The sequence below is a fragment of the Oryzias melastigma genome, linkage group LG17 (genome assembly GCF_002922805.2).
Source record: "Oryzias melastigma strain HK-1 linkage group LG17, ASM292280v2, whole genome shotgun sequence".
In the NCBI taxonomy this organism is placed as follows: domain Eukaryota; kingdom Metazoa; phylum Chordata; class Actinopteri; order Beloniformes; family Adrianichthyidae; genus Oryzias; species Oryzias melastigma.
The window spans coordinates 6151054-6171828 of record NC_050528.1 but is presented as its reverse complement, the minus strand read 5'-3'; the positions used below and the strand labels follow the sequence as shown (position 1 = coordinate 6171828).

The following is a 20775-nucleotide window of genomic DNA, read 5'->3' as shown; positions in this document are numbered from 1 at the left end:
TTGAACTTTTAATGTGCGGCGCCTTGTTTGACTGAGGTCATTTTAAGGCGCCATATAAATTTAATAAACTTAAACTTAAACTTAATTTGGCATCTTGTGAATTTTTTATATGCTAATTTGGAGCTTAGCTCATATTTAAGCAACACGTTAAATATTTTAGCAAAATTTGCATGTATTAGGGATTTTTAAGCAATTTTACTACAAAATGTTTTGAAATTTAGGTCAACTTCAGTCTCTTTCATAGTTCTTTCCAGTCTTTTAGTAAATTACATTTTGCAAATAGCTTTTACATTTTCAACAAATCCCTTCAGCAGTTAAAGTGAACTGCGTCACCATTTTTAGCAAAAAGCTTCAGCATCTTTAGCGACTACTTTCAGCAGAAATCATTCACACTAGCTTTATCGCAGGTAATGCAACTTTTCTAGTTATTTATGATTCAAGAGAAACCCTTCAGTTATTGGTTGGTTCTGTGCAAATTCAGCCCAAAATTTGCAGCATCCTCATCCTGTCACATGTTTTAATGTCAATCTAACACCTGAAATGCAAAATGTTGGATTTTCTAATCATTTTACTACCTCATCTTTACTTTTGGCTCTTACATCGGGATAAATGATATGAAGCCTCCCTGTCAGGTTCGCTGTTTCGGTGTGGCTCCACATGCTGTTGCTGTGGAGAGAAAAAAAAAAGCTCTTCGAAATGCCTTTTGGCCAGACAGCTTCTCCCTGCTCTGATTCATCATAATTAGGTCACGGGCTCGGTCTGTTGGCCTCTTAGTGATCATCTCACCCTCATGGTCTGTACACCACTGTGCTCCACCGGCAGCCTCAGATTATTAGTATAAATGCATTGTGCCACAAAGGGGCCAATAGTTATCTGTTATATTTGACTTTTTTTTAAATGCAGTGGAAGAATGTTATCGTTATCCTCCCTTCCAATAAACGTCCTGTAAACTGCTAAGAGAATTATTCTTTGTTCAAATCAAACAATAATATCTTGATTAAATTACATATAACAGTTATATATAATTAAAAACGTCATATTTTTTTTTATTTTTTTTATCGTGACTTGAATAAAGATGGTCAGTTTAATTGGGGCCAAAAAGACGTGCATTTGGCTCAGGCAGACTGATAGGTAGGAGTTTGCTGCCTGGTGCAGAGGCGACTGTGAAATGTTATAATCGCGTTTATGCATCTGGATCTTCTAATGGCCTGAAGCATTCTGGAGCTGGATCAAAAAAAAAAAAAAAAAGTCCTGCAGGATGCACACACACAAACTGATGTCTGCATGCACAAACTGAGCAAACAGCTGAAGCTTATTGTTTCATTAATCCTCCAGATTTATTTCTACCGGCCTTCAAGGTTGTCGATTTGTGTTTACTTTGGGGATTATCTAAAAAAAGAAAAACTAAAAAAAATCTTTTTACTGTTAAAAATATGCAGTTGGAGTTCTGTAATGGGGTTTTGTATGAGGTCAGGGGAACTGCGGCAGGGAAAAAATAGCATCGAGGAGGTGCAGGCATAGCAAAAAAAAAAAAAATAGAAGTTTACACAGTCAACTTCAAAACCCTCAGCTCTGTTCATCAAACCTTCAGTTTTCCAACAATTGACATTGCATTGACTTTAGAAGCATGAGTCCTGGTCAGTCAGGACCAACATGACCCACAGCAGGATAAAATTAGCCTGGAAACCAGAAGAGTCTGAGCTGGCATGTTTCACTTCCTCTGGAAAGCATCAGACCATCTTGTCGTTTAAAAGAGATTTACCTGTGGGGTGCCTGAGAGGATCAGCTTCATGGGAGAATTCATAATCAGAATTTATTCAAGATTGATTTAATGTATATCACATAAAATCCACCAGAATTACCATAATTTTCCATCTCCAGATCAATGAGCTAAATGAAACCCTTCTGAACGTGAAATTTCAAAAGAAAGTTAATATGTTGGTATTCTTTGAGCTAGTTTTCCCATAGTTCTCGGTTCATCTGAGCTGTTTTCTCCCCTCAGGGCGGCTGTGGTGCAGATAGCGCGGCCAACCTCTGATCGAAAGCTCACAAGTTTGGTTCCTGCTTTGCCTCCACGTGTGTCCAAATGTCCTTGGGCCAAACACAGAACCCCACATTGCTCCTTGCATGGTAGCAGAGTGTGTGAACGCAGGAGTTCAACACAACTTGTGACTGTGAAGCACTTTGGGCTTCAATCAAGGTATAAGTGTATGCAATTGTAACATTTTTTTCATTTTCAAGAGATTAAATATCAGGCTCCATGTGGTGTAGTGGTTAGGCTCTGGTTTGTATCCTACTGTCTAAAAAACATGCTTAATAAGTTCATTGGTATCTCTAAATCAGGGGGGTCAAAGTTAATCGCACAAGGGGCCAAAATCCAAAAAACAACTTAGGTCGCGGGCCAAAAAGGATAAACATTTATTGAACACTCAAAAACTACATTTTTAAAACTTTAAAACCGTAACTTTTTAACATAATTATGAATATATAGCATTACCTGTGATAATGCTAGTGTGAATGCTGTAAGCTGAATTTGGCTGCTGAAGATGCTAGTGCTGATAGCTGTAGATGCTGAAATTGGTGGCTAAAAGCAGCAAAGCTGATAGCCCACTAAAATATTAGTTAACTGTAAATTAGCCTAAAAAAAAAACCTTATGTTAGCCAAAACAGCTAGCATGCAGCTGAAAAAAGAGCTAAACTTCAAAAAAGCCAAAAAAACTGAAATAAGCCTAAATTAGCCAAAGCAGCTAGCATGTAGCTGAGATATTAGCAAAATTCCAAAATATCCTAAAAAATCTATAAGTAAATACCAAAATATTCCAAAAAACTAGCAGAAAGCTAATTTCTAAAAATTTAAAATAGTAACTTTTAACATAATTAAGAATAATAAAAAGGCAGGAATAATATTCTAGAATAAATCAACTTAAACCTTCAATAACTTCCAATATTTTACTCTCCATAAAAATATATTTTGTCAAAATTATACAAGTTATAAATAAGCTCAAGATAACATCGGGGCATTATTAATAATAAAATAAAATGATCTGGAGGGCCGGATCCGGCCCCTGGGCCTTAACTTTGACACGTGCTCTAACTAGTCCATAGGTGTGAGTGTGTGTGAGCCTCACAACTGACTTGGGACCTGTTTAGAGTAAACACAGTGACATATATAGAGATGAACAAGTCACCCATAGAAAATGTCTTACCTCAGGTTACAACGAAATGAAGTAAATTCCGTCGCCATTTATCCACGGTACGGACTTTAGACGACGTTGGTAAGCAGCGGAAGTTAGTGAATGTTGACAAGTGTTGGAATCTATGATCCGTTAATAGGACTGAATATATGGTTTTATCTAAGACGGAAAAATTGGCACTTTCGTCTTTAGAAAAGGACGCTACCAAATCGGAGTCCCTGATTGGTCAAAGTTCAGCACATGTCCAATTGCCACATGTTTTGTATGTAGAGCCCGAAAATTGACTTAAAAACTCGCATAGCAACTTTTTAAAGTGAGAATTTTGAAATGTGGAAGCCTGAAAGGCACAAATGAGCGCATTTAAAGACTTTTTAAGGGAAACGCTCAGTGTGAACGTAGAATAAGACGGAAAAAAATCTGAAATGCTCAATGTACTTTTACTAAATACAAATATAGAACAGATATATTTATAATGTATTATTAATACATTTAATATGTTTAAATATAGAATATGTTTAAATATATTTAATATATTTATAATGTTGACTTTTGTGTGTTTACCTAATCTAATGTCACAATTCTTTCACACCTGCCAACACAGTTCTCTGTTTTGTTACTTTTTTGACAGAATTTAATTTGGATCAAAGTTTTCCATAATAGTTATGAAGTTATCTCAATTCTTCTTGATTTTTTTAATCAATTTTGTTCCGAATAGTCCATCCAATATTTCTGAAGGTATTTTGCTCAAAATTAAAAATGTCAACCTCACAGCAGGCAGATTCAAATACAACAAGGACAGAAGCAATCAAGAGCATTTTTTAATAACCGTCAACCTTTGGTTCTGCAGTCGTAGCCGTCCCTCCTTTGACAGGTAATTCCATCCAGCCTGTGGGCTGCTAACATTAGTGTTAGATTATTAGCTCTGAAGTCAAAAGAATAAAACATGATTAAACATAAAAAAAGTCCTAATCAGTTCTCAGAAGAGATAACAGAATCTCTCGCTCAGTGTGCCAACGCTGGAATCAAACCTCCCGCACCTGTGATCTGACAGCATTCAGAGGTCCAACAATAATGTTTTATCCACTGGACTGCATTGATTTTAACTATTAAAATGTTATTTTTTACTTTTTGTTTTGACCTGACAGCTGAAAGTGAGATAATTCTGCTCTATTTATCATGGAAAATACAATTCTTGGCTTTGGCTCGGTCCTACACAACATTAGTACTGATTGTGGATCTGGTGCCTTCCAGTGTTTGGAAGCAGGTATTCAGGCAGATTGTCAGATTTTATTTGATATAATTAATTTGCAGAATATTTCTCTTTTTAAATCTGTCATCAAACTGTTTGAATGAATGATCTTCTTTCCATCAACAGCTCTGCTGCACATGCACTAAACCCTCATCTGTTCCTAGTGTCTAGTTCAGGTTCTGGAGAAGAGAAGATGGTATCTTCACATTGACTGCAGTCAAATGAGCCGCCGTTCACATTTCTGTGGTCAAATCAGCATCACTGGATTTTTTTGTGTGAGTTTCATCCAATACTTACGGTAGCAGGACTGAGAACGCTGGAAAATCTCCACCAGACTCCACGGAGCTTCTTGATGTGACCACGGAAATGTGAACGGCGGCTCATTTGACCGCAGTTGGAAAGGATTGTAAATCAATGAAAGAGCATTTTGATGTTAGCTTTGATTATTTTATCAAGAACTCTGTTTTGAGGTCAAATAAGAGCAAAGAAGCACCAAATTGTTGAAATCCACAATCCAGTGAGTTATTTGGATCATTTTATAAGTGCACAGCAGTTATTTATTGTACTTCGCCTGACTCCAAACCCAAAAAGCCTCTTTTGATTGAAACTTTTTATGCACATAGAGAATTAAGCGCTTTTACAAACCTAAAATTACTAAAAATCAAGCAAAATGTCAAAGAAACGCGACATAAATTAGCCAATTTTGTTTTAAAATGAGCTTCAATCTGGAAGCCAAAACGTTTTCACTGGATCAGATCTTTACTACATCCATACTAGACATCATCACTAATTAAACATTTTTAAACTGCAGTTATGATGAGACGACAGTAAAAATCCTTGTCTAAGTTCAGACATTCTCCATTAAGTAGAACCAACCCAATACTACCCAGATCACCTCGACTGTATTTTCTTGTATTTATAATTTATCCACCTCTGAGGATGAAATCACAATGAGTCGTCATGGCAACGGTGCAAACAACAACTGCGATTCTGGCTGGCTAGCCTTTCTGTTGTGGCAACTGTTGTGCTACTGCGTTTGTAATAGTGCAGCTGCTGACATGAGCGACAAGCGAGCTCATCAGAGCCGCTCTCTAAAATCCAGCATCATTTTGGGCTTTTGGTGAAGAAACACGAGCCGAGAGCGACAAAGACCGGCAGCTTCCTGCCCAGCAAAACAAACTCCATCCGTCTCCACAGAGATGTTCACCAACAGATAAACAAACTGCTGTGGGTGATAACGTTTGAGAACATGAAAATATGAAGTCAAAAGAATTTTAAAAACACTTGATGATTCTAAGGTGTGATTAAATTTTTTTTAAATTTCAAGTTTTTTTCCCCAAATATCAAGAAAAATGCTGTCTGCCAGCAGTGAGAAAGTAATAATTTAGATTTATATTGAGGCTTAACTGGATTTAAATCTAATTTTTGAGTATTGTGCATAGATAATCATTTCACACAGTTAAAAATAGTACTATAAACATGACTAAACTATTCCTGCTTTTCCCTAATCTCTGTAATTCTCAGATGGAACTAACATGCATGTTTAAAAATGTGCAATCTTTTGAATATATATGTAGGATATGACCTATTTTCTAAACATCAAATAAAAATAATAATAAAAAATAAGACATAATTGAAAAGTACAGTCTGCCAATACTAGCCCAGCCAGCAAGGCCAAGTGGAACCCATGTGGTTTAAAAGTGGGCAAAGTGTTGGCCCCACCTGTGTTTGCCCACATTAGCTTACATGGACACTCAGTGGGTCAGCTTGCTACATTAGCCAGCCGCCCACAGCGTAGGGTGCTAGCTGCCCCTCTGTAGCAAGTTAGCAAGCTCTTCTGTAGCATACTAGCGCTTTCTCTGTAGCATGCTAGTACGCTCCCCTGTAGCTTGCTAGCGAGCTCCTCTGTGGCATGCTAGCGAGCTGCTCTGTAGCAAGGTATCAAGCTCCGCTATGGCAAACTAGCGCCTCCTCTGTAGCATACTAGTGAGCTCCTCTGTATCATGTTAGTAAGCTCTTCTGTAGCATGCTAGTGAGCTCTTCTGTAGCATGCTAGTGAGCTCCTCTGTATCATGTTAGTAAGCTCTTCTGTAGCATGCTAGTGAGCTCTTCTGTAAAAAGTTGTGAGCTCCTCTGTAGCATGCTAGCGAGCTCCTCGGTAGCATGCTAGCGAGCGTATCTGTAGCATGCTAGCGAGCTCTTCTGTAGCATACCAGTGAGCTTGTCTGTAGCAAATTAGCAAGCTCCGCTATACCATACTAGCTCCTCTTCTGTAGCGTGCTAGCGAGCTTTTCTGTCTCAAGTTGTGAGCTCCACTGTAGCATGTTAGCAAGGTCCTCTGTAGCATGCTAGTGAGCTTATCTGTAGCATGCTAGCAAGCTCTTCTGTAGCATGCTAGCGAGCTTTTCTGTCTCAAGTTGTGAGCTCCACTGTAGCATGTTAGCAAGCTCTTCTGTAGCATGCTAGCGAGCTTTTCTGTCTCAAGTTGTGAGCTCCTCTGTTGCATGCTACTGAGCTCTTCTGTCGCAAGTTGGCAAGCTCCGCTGTCCATCAGGCGGTTGGATAGCATAGCGAGCTAACCCACTGAGTGTTCACTCAAGCTAATGTGAGCAAACACAGGTGGAGCCATCACAGAAACTGTGGGCAAAATCATTCAGGGTCCACATTTTCTACCCACTTTTAAACCATACGGGACCCACTTGGCCTTTCTGACTGGCAGGAAATTTAAATTGTATTTATTTTGATTTGGATAAATGGGATATGAATCACATTATCTACTATTGTAAATACATCAATTATTTCAGAGAGTTAAAAATGGTCATACAAAACACTATTATAATATTCCTACTTTACTGTAACTCCACTGTTAGTTTATTTCTGGTCTTTAATAACCAACACAGATGAAAATCATGTTTTTGTTGTTTTAACATGTTCTTATGGCTTTTTTTTGATTGAAGACATAAAGTAAAGTAAGATAAAATTAGCATTTCCAAGTATTTATTTGTTTAGTTGTTTGTGAATTAGCAGCAGAGACAAAAAAAAAAAAAAATCGCAGTTTGAAAAAGAGCTTATTTGTGAGGTACACTGTAAAAAGTGAAAGATTTGATCAATTGACAAAAATTCAGTCATTTGTATCATTACAAATATTAGTTTTTATCAAATTAAAATTTTAAGTTGCTTGAACCATTAACTCAGTGACAACTAATCATTTTAAATGTAACAAATTACATAATTTTTGTTTTTTTACAGTGTATGAAATATGCCGGATGGGCCACAAGCTCGTTCCCTTCGCATTCATCCCTTTCAGACAAATAGATCCATGAACGTCTTTGTTTTCCTTTTCCAAGCTGGATCAAAACTGGATGCAATGACATCAGCCTTTTGTTCATCTGATTAAAGGTATTTTTATTTGTGATAGAACATCATTATTTTATGATCAGATCTAACCAAACAAAAAAAGATTGAACGAAGTGTCTTTGGCGTTGTGGCCGCTCCACTGACTGCCAAACATTCCTTCAAGGAGTGAACGGGAACGCCGTCATCCCCTCTGGGAGATGGGAATCACTTCCTCACTCAGACCTCAGAGTTCAGCCCTAATTCTGTTTGTTCCACTTAATGGTCATGAAGGAATCAAACATCCGGACTCACCGTGAAGTCAGCCGGCTTCACATATTTGAGGTTTCTCCAGCAAAGTAAATGTGAACACTGAGGAGTTTATTTAGCTTAATATTTTTAAAATCTTTTGTAAAACAAGAAATGAAAAATATATATAAATACACACACATATATATATATGAAAAGTTGTTTTTTTTCAATTTTGCACTAGTTACTATTTTCTTCTTATCATAATGTTATTATGCCATTATTAATATGCATGTTCTATTTGTGATTGCTGTAATTAGCTGATAAACATTTTAATTTGCCAAAAGTCTCAGTCCTGTCTTTTATTATACATTTAATTACCAAAAATATGTGTATTTCCAAAAATGATTCTAAAATACATTTATAGGAATAAGTATCAGTATCGATATCAGTGATACTTACCTTGTAATTAATTGGTATCAAATTGATACTCAAATTCCCAGCATCACCCAACCCTAACATCTATTTAAAATTATTAATACTTCTTCTGTCTAACTGAATATTATTTTTTTATTATTAAAACATATTAACGGAACATGTTTTTATTCAATATAAAATTATATTCTCTATAATTTTACAACATGCCAAAGTGCCTTACAATAAAAAAGAGAAATAAGAAGAAAATGTTAAAAATTGATTAAATGATACTATATTATATGTTGCCTTTTATTATCTAAAAAAAAGATAAATCAAAACTAGAAAAGTTTTTCTAAATTAATTTAATTTGTTACAAAATGTGCACCAAACAACGTTACAATGTTACACTAAATTAGTGAATTTAACTAAAAAAACAAATAATCCACTTTATTAGTGTCTTATAGAAAAATAAAATGTAGAAAACTAAACAGAATATGTCAGATTTTCAAGAATTTGATTTTTTTACTCAGTTTGGACTTCGATTATAGTCAGAAAACAGATTTGTTAGACTGTTTCCTTCCTCTCCTTGCAGAGATCCACACAGCATGACATCTGCTGCACCTGCATTGGCCTCCTGAACATTTTAACACAAGAGTGCAACAATTAACAGTCTCCACACCTTGCAAATATTTGATGTCACATTCTTCAACACTTCCTCTAATCGCCATATGCTGGAGAACAAATGAGTTCCTGCTGCCTCTCCTCTGCGCCTCATCCCACTTCCATCCCAACAGCCAAATCAAATATTCATGTCAGAGGGGGAAGTGCTTAACACGTTGTTGTTATCTGAGAAACCAGTCGGGCAATTAATTGTTGTTGTAGAATGAAAATCTTGCAAAATGATGAAGCTAATTGGTCGTACGTTTATATTTTTCCCCCCTGTCACCAACACGCTGCTAACGCACCGAAAGATATTAGACTCTCCAAACAGAAATGAAAACAGGGTTTCTGAGAGTTTCAAGTGCCCTCTTGGTGGCACTTTACTTTTATGATTTTGAATAACAGAACCTGCTGTGTGAGCCCTCTGCACATTAAGGCATGGCTGTTACCCCAACAGTGGGCCTTTGATTGGGATGAGCATCGTCGGGGTCGCACCTGCGAGCTTGAAGAGTCTCCTTTAGAATCCAGAACACCTGGAGGAGCTCCAGAAGACTCAGAGAGGGAAGACGACACTTTCTGTTGGAAAGCTTAAAAAAACGAGTTGTCTGACCACCTAGGGCAAGGTTCTCAAACTCAATCTACCTTTGGGCCACTGGGGGCGGAGTCTGGGCGGTATGGGGTTCCATTTGTGTCCACTGTCCATGTCTATGTCTACTGAACAAGTTTATAGAACATTTATGTACTAAAGCAATATCTTCTGTGATTCCAATGAAACGACAGGAGCTAACAACGCTAGCAACTGTTGCTAAGGACTTTTCTGATCCATTAAACTTTCATATTAAGGTGGGGCTGCAAAATATTAACTTAGGGGTTGCAACCGGCCCGTGGGCCGCCAGTTTGAGACCACTGTCATAGATAGTCATGATCTGGATCCATAGAAAATAGGATTTTTGACACTTTGGCATAAAAACGTCATGAATAGTAAATTATTTTTTGGTACAAAGTTATAAAATGTGGATAAAAACTTTAAGAAGACATTTCTTTGATGGGTAAAAATGACTCCTGATTGGATACTAATGGGGTATTCTCACCATATATTCTAAAAATATAAATAATTATAATATATTATATATAAATATATATTCTACTGTTCTCATATTCACCTGTCTCATAGGAATAAAGACAAATGTGTAATGTCTGACGGGTGCGATGACCTAACTGGCAGTTAAAATATTTTTTTTATGTTTTTAAATACAAACTGCCTGAATTTTGTATCCTCTTTGTTTAGAAATTATGAAAAGTGATTCGTTTAAACACTGTTGTGCTCCATAACCTTAATCCATAAGAACCCTGACCCAGTTCTCCTTAAATAAAAACTATTATCGGATATACCACAGATCAAGTGGACGATGTGTTAAAATCATAATAATTAACACTTTAAGGTAGTTTTTCATAGGCGAGTAGTCTAAATAATAAATAATTATGCCAATTTTAGATACTATCACAATGTATATGATGCTTAAACTGCATTAACTGATTTAAAAATTCCAGGAATAAGGAAAAAATAGACATAAAGTTTAGATCAAACTCAATCACACAAGGGGCAAAATCCAAAACTAACCTTATGTCACGGGCTGAACAGGATAAACATTTATTGAACACTCTAAAACTACATTTTTCAACTTTAAAACTGTTACTTTTTAATATAATTATGAACTAGATATATAGAATTACCTGCGATAATGCTAGTGTGAATGCTGTAAGCTGAATTTGGTCGCTGAAGATGCTAGTGTTGATAGCTAAAAACGTTGAAGTTGATAGCATGCTAAAATATTAGCTAAATGCCAAATTAGCCTAAAAAAAAGAGAAAAAAAAGAAACAGCTAGCATGTAGCTGAAATATATACTAGCCAAAAAAAAAAAAGAAATTTGCCAAGATAACAGCGTGTAAATATTAGCTTAACTCCAAAACAGACAAAAAAATGTTTTAAAGAGCCTAAATTAGCCAAAGCAGTTAGCATGTAGCTGAAAAATTAGCTAAACTCCAAAACAGCCTAAAAAATCTTAGTAAATGCCAAAATAGTTAAAAAAAACTAGCAGTTTGTCATTTTTTTTTACTTTAAAACTGTAACTTTTTAGCATAAATTATGAATAATAAAAAGTCTAAATATTCTTCAAGAATAAATCATTTTAAACCTTAAATAACTTTCAAAATTTTTGCCTCCATAAAAATACATTTTAAAATTACACAACTTAAAAATAATCGCAAGATAACATTGGGCCATGAATAACAATAAAATAAAATGATCTGGAGGGCCGGATCCGGCCCCCGGGCCTTGACTTTGACATGTTGCTTAGAGAAATACATTTTTTTTGTTTTTTTATTTTTTATTTTGTTTTTCATCTGACCGAAAAAGAAAAAAAAAATGCTTCTCAACTTTGCCTGTAGTTTTATTAGAGAAATCTCTGTTAAAGTGCAGTTGATAAATATCAAACCAGACACAGAAAAGTCCAAAAAATGTGGATGACTTTTTAAAAGTCCTTCACCGTCGAAACCCAAACTTAACACTGTCGGTAAAAGTCAGAGCTGGGCCCTCAAAGGGTATAACAAGTGAGTGCAGATCAATATAACGAGTATGTGTTAAATTTCAAGATTGTTTGATGTCTGGACAAGTTCACAGGGAGCAGGTTGAAGCACGACGGCGGGCCTGAGTCATTTTCATAACGGGAGATGGTGCAAGCGGGATTAAATATCATCCACTCTGTGCGTGTCATTTCCTTTGAAGCGTGTGACAATCAATGAAGAAAAGTTTTCAGATGGAAAAGAAGCCGGGGAAAAGCCCTGAAGAAATGTACGAAACCTCATTTATTTATTTATTTTTTTGGAAAAGCGTAATGAAAATATCGAAATAATTCAACCTCACAGTTCTGTCAATATACAATCATCTCAGTCAAACGTACATTCAATATATAAAAATATAAAAGCAACCTGTTGCTGGAGAATAGATAATATTGCATTAAAAAATAACACAAACTGGGTTGTTTTGGTCTTTGTCAAGCTGGCAAACTGATCCTACAGGCTGTGCAAAAGTGTTAACAGTCGGACTGTAAGCTTCAGTTTGCACTTGTTCCCTTTGTATCCATGGCTTTGTATTCCACAGTCGTATAAGGCACCCTTCGGTTTGGCTTGTTTGAAAGAATATCAAACTCTGACGATAACATTGTGAGGAAAAACCTGCAGGAAAGTGCACGAATAGCACAAAGCTCGACAATGATTGCAATCGCTGATTGAAACAGGTTGCATGAGAGTTGCTTCTCATTTAGAAAAAAATAAAAAAGTAAAAAGCGTTTGCATATTTGTGTGATTCCCTGACGCTTCCCCTGGGCATGGAAAAACAGAATGGACAGAAAGGCCGGTAGCTCAGTGTGCCACACAACAACCAGATTCCTCATGCTTGTGCAGAAGAGACATCCTAGAGAAGGTTTTGGAGCAGTTCTTGCATTGGTACTTTTTCACATCCGAATGGGTCTGTAGGTGAGCCCTGAGATTGGACCTGTCTGCAAACGCTCTGTTGCAGTGCGGGCAGGAGAAGGGCTTCTCACCTGTGGGGCCAAACAGGAGACAGGATTAGTAACACCTCTGCTGACCTGATGCTGGAGGAAACCCTAAAAAAAAACCCACTCACCCGTGTGCGTCCTGATGTGTCCTTGGAGCAGCCACGGTCTGGAGAAAGCCTTCCCGCATATTTTACAAACACAAGGCAACGTGTGAGTCCTGATGTGCATTTTGAGAGCTCCCAGGCTGACGTACTCCTTCTCGCAGTATTTACAGCTGAAGGATTTCCTCGTTTGCGCGTCGCAGTGCAGCTGCTTGTGCTTGAGCAGTCCAGAGTACGTGGAGTAGGATTTGCTGCACAGACTACACTGGAACTTCTCTGCCTCCACCCCGTGAGGGTCCGTCAGTTTGGGCAGCATCTGCTCGTCCTCATCGCTCCGCGGGCTCTCCGAGCCGCTGTGGTCCTTGGAGGAGGTGTCGGAGAGGGAGGACGGGTATCCAGAGATGGGGGAGAAGTCGCTGGTCCACACGGTGACGGGGCTGTAGGCTGCCGGGCTCAGGACCTCCGGCTGGGGGATGACGGACAGGGGGAGGCCCCTGTAGAAGTGCGGCGTGATGAAGACTGGAAGGAAGCAGAGAAGAGTTATCAGCTGCTGGACTTAAAACAAACCTGCGAAAGTTCAGGGGAAATGTTACCTGTTGGGCTTTCCAGTTCGCTATAATTTGGCTTCTTTGTGGAGTTTATGTGTTTCTTGACGAGGAAAGAGCGTGGCATCTTGGGGGACAAAAAAGTCAAACTTTCCTGCAAACTTTTTTTTCCGCCTCAGTTTGCTGCGTAAAGACCAAACTCCTGAAAGTTTTTAAGTCCAGTGGTGCGTCATGGCGCGCCGCTGCGCTCTTGGAAACAGTGTAAGCTGTAAAGAGCTGTAAGTACTCCCTATCAGGTGCATGGGAGGAGCCTCTCTTGCATTTACATAGGAGACTCAGGCCCAATTTGGAAAGTTCTCCTCCAGTGATGTTGCCGCTGCGCTACTGGAGCCCCCTACTGGGGAGGGCAGCTTCCTTCAGCGGGACAGGTGCGTCCTGCGCGGGGAGGCACGCGCGCTCTCATGTGGAATGTGAAAGCGCGCTTTAAATATTCTGTTTTAGATCAGTCCAAACGAGACATTCAGTTGGATGAAAAACAAACCTGATATTTAGAATGCCAAGCAGAGTTTGGCGCATGCGTGGTGTCACTTATGAGAGGTGTCACTCTGATTTATTTATATGGCGCCAGGCAATATTAGCATGAATAAAGGGATTTCAATTATTTATTTGATTAATCTTTGTTTTGCAAATGTCACAAAATATTTAAAAAATGACATTTGAATGATTGAAATTAGAAAATTAAAGTAACTTAAAACACAACAGTCAGGTGCAAAAGTCCAAGGACCATAAAAACACAGACTCTGACGATGGAATCTCTTTCTCTGCTATAAAAGGAACAAAAAATAAATAAATAAGTCAGTTTGGAGAGAATTGAATGGATGAATTTATTGTATTTGAATAGGAACAGATATAAAAACATAGAGCAAGGCAGTAGTTCCATACTTAGAATGCTTATAACAGGCTAATTTGCCTCCCTAGATGAGCTTTTTACACAGGATATTAAAAAGATAAAATAGCATCCTAATAAATAGTCATTTTGTTAAGAATTAACCATTTTTATTATATCAAACAAGTACCAAAACAAAGGGGAACTCTCAATGTTGGTGGAATTGGAGCCACTGAAGCGGATCATTCTGGATCTGTGCACAGATTAAGCCCGATTGGTCAGAAGTTATTTAAAAGAATGAATATGATAGTCCTGTTCCCTCTATAGAGAGACGATTGAGTAAAAGAGGTTTTGTGGAAGGGCAACCTTGCAGTTTCCACTGGAACTCTCCAGGTATGAAAGTCCTTGAATGTTTAGGTGCCAGAGCATTAAAAATCATTTTTAAAAAGCTAAAATTAATAAAACTAGAGAATGTTAAAATGTTATTTTTTGATAAAGTGATGGAATTTAATTGGTTTCAGATCTAAAATTTTCAATCATTTTCTTATTAGCTTAAAACAATTCATGTTTAGCCTGATGGTTTCACAGGTTTTGTGGATATGGCTTTCAAAGTTTACATTATATCCAAAATTATTCCAAGATACTTCTGGAAATTGATAAATCTGATTTCTATTTAGAGTTGATCTTGGACATTTTGATGGAGAAGCACATGCACTTAGTTTATTTGTGTATAGAGTCGAACAAGAATCCTCTGGGTTGACTATTGTTCAGCTTCACACTTTACCAGATACATAGACGACTGTGTCATCAGCGTATATGTAAATTAATGTCACAACAAGCAGAATTTTTCCAAATTCAGTCAAAATTTCAATGTAAAAAAGTCTCAGTAATTCATACAGGAAGAACCTGTAAAATCACAACAGTTAGCAACAATAATCATGAAAAAAGAAAATTACTTTAATTAATTGGTGACTTCCTTAAAGTCATAAATGTTTAAAACTATTGTGAAACCTGGCAACTTTAAGCTGTCAGTTTTTTTACTGTAAATATGAATTTATGTCTTTGTTCATTTTATAGACAGACTTTGTCATTTTTATTAGATAAATTTAATGTTCCTACAGTAAAATTATGATACAATAAAAAACTGTAAAATATAACAACAGAATTTTTTCAATCTAATATGATTAAAATGTGCCACTGATTTTTTTTTTTAAATGAAATTCTGGCAACTACAGCTGCCAGTTTTCTACTGTAGAAATGAATCTATGTCTTTGGTAATTTTTTAGTGTTACACTTTATTTTTCTAGAGTAAATTAATTGCTTTTAACCGTGAAAATTGGAAATATTACCCCAAAAAAGAATCAATGTTTTTACCATTACCATGTTATTTTTTTACAGTAAAATTCTGGCACCCACAGTTGTTTACTGTAAAATTTACTTATTTTTTACAGTGTTGAGGATGCAGAAGAAGAGAACAGATCTATGAAGGAACCAACCCAAACCTTACAGACCAAAGACTTCAAATTATCAATCTTATGTGACATCCAGACATCTCTAAAGGCAAAGAAATCCCTCCAAGGTCCAACAGCATGACCCAACTTCATGGCACCATCCTCATTGTCCTTCAGTGACGGAGGCAGAAGCTTCAGTTCCTCCCCAATAATTCAGAACGACGTTCCTCCTTGAAACGCTTGTCCCTCTGAAGGTCAGCATCATAATCTAATTCATCCCTGAAGTGGACAGGGAGAGGCAAACTTAGCAGTGTACGCCCCCTGGTGTTGGAGACGTGTGGGGTGAACGTCTTAAGACCAGAAACATACGACGGCAAAGTCTCAGGAGCGGTGATGGCCAAAAAGCAGCCCCCCTGGGGCGCTTTGATTGGCTGGGTCAGCAGATATGAAAAGCTCCTCATGTCTGGGGCAGGCCTTAAGTTAATTGTGCGCTGCTTATCTTATCAAGGAAACATAATTGCAGATCTTCTGTGTGCCAGCCGGATTATAAAAGGAAGGGAAGGTTATCAGTGAATAATAACTCCTGGCTGCTGTGGCAGATTCAGCGCTGCGTGTTTTTGGTGCTCGCCGGTGATCCAGCAGAAAGCGCTTTGTGCACTCTTAAGGAAAAATGCTTGGAAATCAATAGCAGCCAAAGCAGATCTGAGGCGAGCAGAGCATGCACGGTCAGGTGAAAGGTGCCTTCTTGCAGTTTTTATGCTTCAGCAGGGTTTGCTGCATCCGTGTAAATGCTGGTGCTCTGACAGGAGAAGGGAAATCATGCAGGAAAAACTCACATCATTAAAATAGAAATGTGGAGCACTTTGAGAAACAGAAATCTCATCTGAGGATTTCCAGGATTTTACTGCATCAAGTTTTGAACAACGTGTGATTTCAATTGTGTATTTAGTTTACTTTTTTGTTTAAAAATGAACGGTTCAGCCTCTTTTTGTGGTTGTGTTTACTAAAAATACAACTCAAAAACACTGATGTCATAACAGAAGAACAATTTCATGTTTTATAACTCTAAAAACTCATCTTTACTTAATAATCTACTTTAATCTATTTTTTTATTTCAAAACACATTTTTATAAATCAAAAACCTTTGTTTAAATAATTTCTTTGTCCTAACTGTGCTTTGATGGAAACAAAAAATGAAAAGAAGAAAAACTTATATTGTCTGGCCTTTTCAACAAATCAATAAATCAATCAGTAAAAAAGGAAAACACAAAACATTCTGATTTGGTAGACAATGAAGCACATTTGTCGAAGCCAAGGCCCGAGGGCCAGATCCGGCCCTCCAGATCATTTTATATTAGTGTTATTAATGACCCGATGTTATCTTGGGCTTATTTCTAGCTTAAATAATTTTGACAAAGTCTATTTTTATGTAGAGTAATATATTGGAAGTTATTTAAGGTTTGAGTTGATTTATTCTGGAATAATATTCCTGTCTTTTTATTATTCAAGATTATGTTAAAAAGCTACGGTTTTAAGGTTTTAAAAATTGGCATTCTGCTAGATTTTTGGATTATTTTGGCATTTACTAAGATTTTCAAAGGCTGTTTTGGAGTGTAGCTAATATTTCAGCTACAAGCTAGCTGTTTTGGTTAATTTAGGCTTTTTTTTAAAGATTTTTTTTAGGCTGTTTTGGATTTAGGCTAATATTTACACGCTAGCTGCTTTAGCTAATTTAGGCTTTTTTATGGGCTGTTTTGAAGGTTAGCTATTTTCTTAGCTACATGCTAGCTGTTTGTTTGTTTTTTAGGCCAATTTGGCAGTTTACTAATATTTTAGCTGGCTATCAGCTTCAGCGTTTTCAGCTATTAATTTCAGTGTTTTCAGCTATTAACTTCAGCGTTTTCAAGTATCAGCTTCAGCATTTTCAGCTATCAGCTTCAGTGTTTTCAGCTATCAACTTCAGGCGTTTTCTGCTAATAATTTCAGTGTTTTCAGCTATTAACTTCAGCGTTTTTAGCTATTAGCTTCAGCGTTTTCTGCTAACAATTTCAGTTTTTTCAGCTATTAACTTCAGTGTTTTCAGCTTTCAGTTTCAGTGTTTTCAGCTTCAGCATTTGTAGCGACCAATTTCTACATCTTCAGCTATCAGCACTAGCATCTTCAGCGGCCAAATTCCGTTTACAGCATTCACACTAGTGTTATTCAATGTAATGCTGCATATCTAGTTAATAATTATGATAAAAAGTTGTGGTTTTAAAGTTTTAAAAAATTTGTTTGAGATATTTTAGATATTTAAATATTTATCCTGTTGGCCGCAACCGAAGTTGTATTTTGGATTTTGGTCCCTTGTGCGACTGAGTTTGACACCCCTGCAATACGAAAATATTGTGAAAGAAATAACAAAAATGTGCAATTACAAACATTAACCAGAGCTAAATGAACACGGTACCTCGGGGATGAGTAGTTGTTCTTGAAACTAGATAGAGTTTTAGTCACTGATTATACTGTTTTTAATGTAGATTTTAAAAATTGATTTTGTTGTAGCGTTTTTAATTTCTGTTTTCAATTTATTGCATGTATTTACTCCATATACTGATACACATCAGTCCGTCAGAAGTATTCTGTTTTTTTGGTTTAATAAATATGTTAAGCCCCTTTAGATTAAATTTACTTTTTACTTTGAGTTGTGCTCAGTCGTCTTACACTGCTGGGTTTTATTATTTTAGTTTGGGGTTGGTAGTCTTAGTTTGTGGGCTTTGTTTATTTGTTTACTTTAGGTGGTTTTTGTCAGGGGGAGCTGCTGACTCTGACGGTCGACATGACTGGTCCGCCGTCTCTCTGACTTATTTTATGTTTAGCCAATGTTTCAATTCTCTTTTGGTTTGTCTTTTTGTTTGAACTAATTATTTCATTTTTGTTCTTTCATTTTAGGACACAGGATTTCCTTTATTTATATTTTATTCTTATTAGTGTCCAGTTTCTGTTATTGTCCTCTTTTGTATTTTTTCCCGCTAGACCCCATCCAGGTTTACACATAAGAGACGTAACTCTGATCTAAAAAGTGAGTCTTGGCACTATTTGGCTGAATAGGTTGGAGAAAGTCCTTCACTTTTGAGTTAAATAGAGGTGTAAGTTCAAATAAAGTCCAGTGAAAAAGCTGCGTCTAACACTCCGCCTCAGGGATTCATATAAGTGTAGCAACATAGGTGTGAATTACCTTTCATTTGCCAGCGGATAACAGCTAAACCCTCATGAAGGACGGGGAGGAAAAGCCTCCCAGCGGAGGTGTTGCGTGGTGAGGCGTGAGGTCAGTCCTCACATCTGTTTTTTTTTCATCTCTAAACCCTGCTGTCCTTGGTCCAGTTGAGGCTAAACAGGACCAAGCAGACGAACGTTCTGAGGATGATGACATACCGCTCGCCGGCCTCATGTGGCGGTGAGGCAGCAGGATCTTTCAGTCGCCATGATGACAGCATGGAAAATGAGACGCACCTGGTCAGAGTGCGCAGCTGCTCCCAAGGCCTCAGAGAAAGATAGAAGCATACAAGAGCGAGCGGCTGAATGTGTGTGAAGTGTGTGAGAGTATTCACGATGAGTCAGGAGTGTCTGTCTGTGAAAGGCTGAGATAATCCCATCAAAACTGTCATTTACACTCAAAAAATAATCCAAAAATCTTCACTTGACTGGTTAATAGCAGCTGGATTTAGTGAACACCCTTCCTGCCCACTGGAGCTGGTTATATTTCTAAAATTAGCATTTTCACCATTTATTTGTGAAAAAGGGAATTTCCAGCTTGGAAATATCAAATATAAAGCTGTATGCCTCTCACTTGCATCCGTAGATGTTTTTTTTTTTTCTTTTTTGCAGTCATTGAGTCTGACATCTCTCATTTCCGTCTGCAGACACGTTGTGTGTTAAACGCGTCCAAAAATTGCCGCCGTGAATTTGCCGAACCTAAAAACAGAGCGACTTTTTTTAGCATCAGCATCTTCATTTCCAAGAACTTACCAGGAGTGATGCAGAAGGGAAGAAAATGATCTAACTGTGTGGAAAATTTAGTCGATTTTTACTTATTTATCTATCAGAGAGTGTGATAGTGATAGCTTCAGGTCTCCACTTCTGCCCTTCAGCTTCATTTAAAGACCCTCTCCAATGACAATTGTGTTTTTGGTGTTTTAAACGTGTATTTTATGAGGATGGAGGACATATAAGGAAATTAAGCTTCAAATCTGATTTCTATGGGGTAAGATAGCTGTCAAAAAGAAACGTATTCATAAATCATATTTTGTATTCACAAAAAGAAATTTGTATTTATAAATACAAAGTTGTGCAAAAATTTATATTTTGTGCCAAACTTACATAAAAAATATGAATACAACATTTATTTTTACGTTTAACATGTCTCTTTTGAATAGGAATTTTCCTCGTTTTGAATACGACTTCTCTCCGTCTGACGTAGTTTTGACAGTTAGGTAACAGGAGAAATCCGTACCCAAGACAGAGAGAAGTTTGGCACAAAATATACATTTTTGCACAACTTTGTATTTATGAATATGTTTCTTTTTGACAGCTATCTTACCCCATAGATTTCTGAGTATTTCTTTGTTCAAATTGTTGTGAATCAGGAGCAGATGAAGAAAAGCTGCTGAAATAGGCTTGATGTAGAAGCTACAGTCAGTGGACCACAAGCTTCCTGCTCCGCTCCATTCAGATACATTTACTTCTAGATGAATAGATCCATGAACGTCTTCGTTTTCCTCGTTTTTAGCTAGCATGTAGCTCAAAACTGTACGGCTGGTTAGCTCCAATATTGTTATGTTGGGGAGTTGAGGTGCTGTGATCTAACCGGAGAGAATGTCAGATGGATGATGGGAAATGATGATGATTTTAGCAAAAAAAGACGTGGTAATAGCTAAACAACCACTAGGAATAATTGAAAATACTTGAAGTCCAGAGTTTTCTGTTTGTCTCTGTCAGATCCTCTTGTCTTCAAGTCACATTAGGGGTTTTATGTCTTAATTTAGTTCATCTTTTTCTTTTTTTTGATCATTTTGTTGATCAAAGGTTTTGTCTCTCCCACCATGGTTTGTGCGTCTTCCTCAAAGCCTCCATTTCTGACACATTTGATCAACA

At 37.2% G+C, this 20775-nt stretch overlaps 2 protein-coding genes across 3 annotated transcripts in view; one reads left to right on the top strand and one right to left on the bottom strand.

Annotated features, from left to right (window-relative positions):
• sntg1 (syntrophin, gamma 1) overlaps positions 1-20775 on the top strand; it is a 187382-nt gene that overhangs the window by 69016 nt on the left and 97591 nt on the right. The window lies entirely within an intron of this gene.
• snai2 (snail family zinc finger 2) lies at positions 11469-13692 on the bottom strand. The gene is made up of 3 exons (XM_024274266.2): positions 13354-13692; positions 12788-13279; positions 11469-12704 (listed from the first exon to the last, which is right to left on the bottom strand). Exons 1-3 carry the CDS (start codon positions 13430-13432, stop codon positions 12523-12525), a joined length of 753 nt encoding a protein of 250 aa, XP_024130034.1. The 5' UTR covers positions 13433-13692; the 3' UTR covers positions 11469-12522.

Excerpts from the sequence above, each read along its gene's own strand:
- snai2 (XM_024274266.2), bottom strand. The coding sequence starts at position 13,432 with ATGCCACGCTCTTTCCTCGTCAAGAAACACATAAACTCCACAAAGAAG. Across the intron at positions 13,280-13,353 it reads CGAACTGGAAAGCCCAACAG|TCTTCATCACGCCGCACTTC; the intron begins GTAACATTTCCC and ends GCTTCCTTCCAG. Across the intron at positions 12,705-12,787 it reads ACACATCAGGACGCACACGG|GTGAGAAGCCCTTCTCCTGC; the intron begins GTGAGTGGGTTT and ends TTGGCCCCACAG.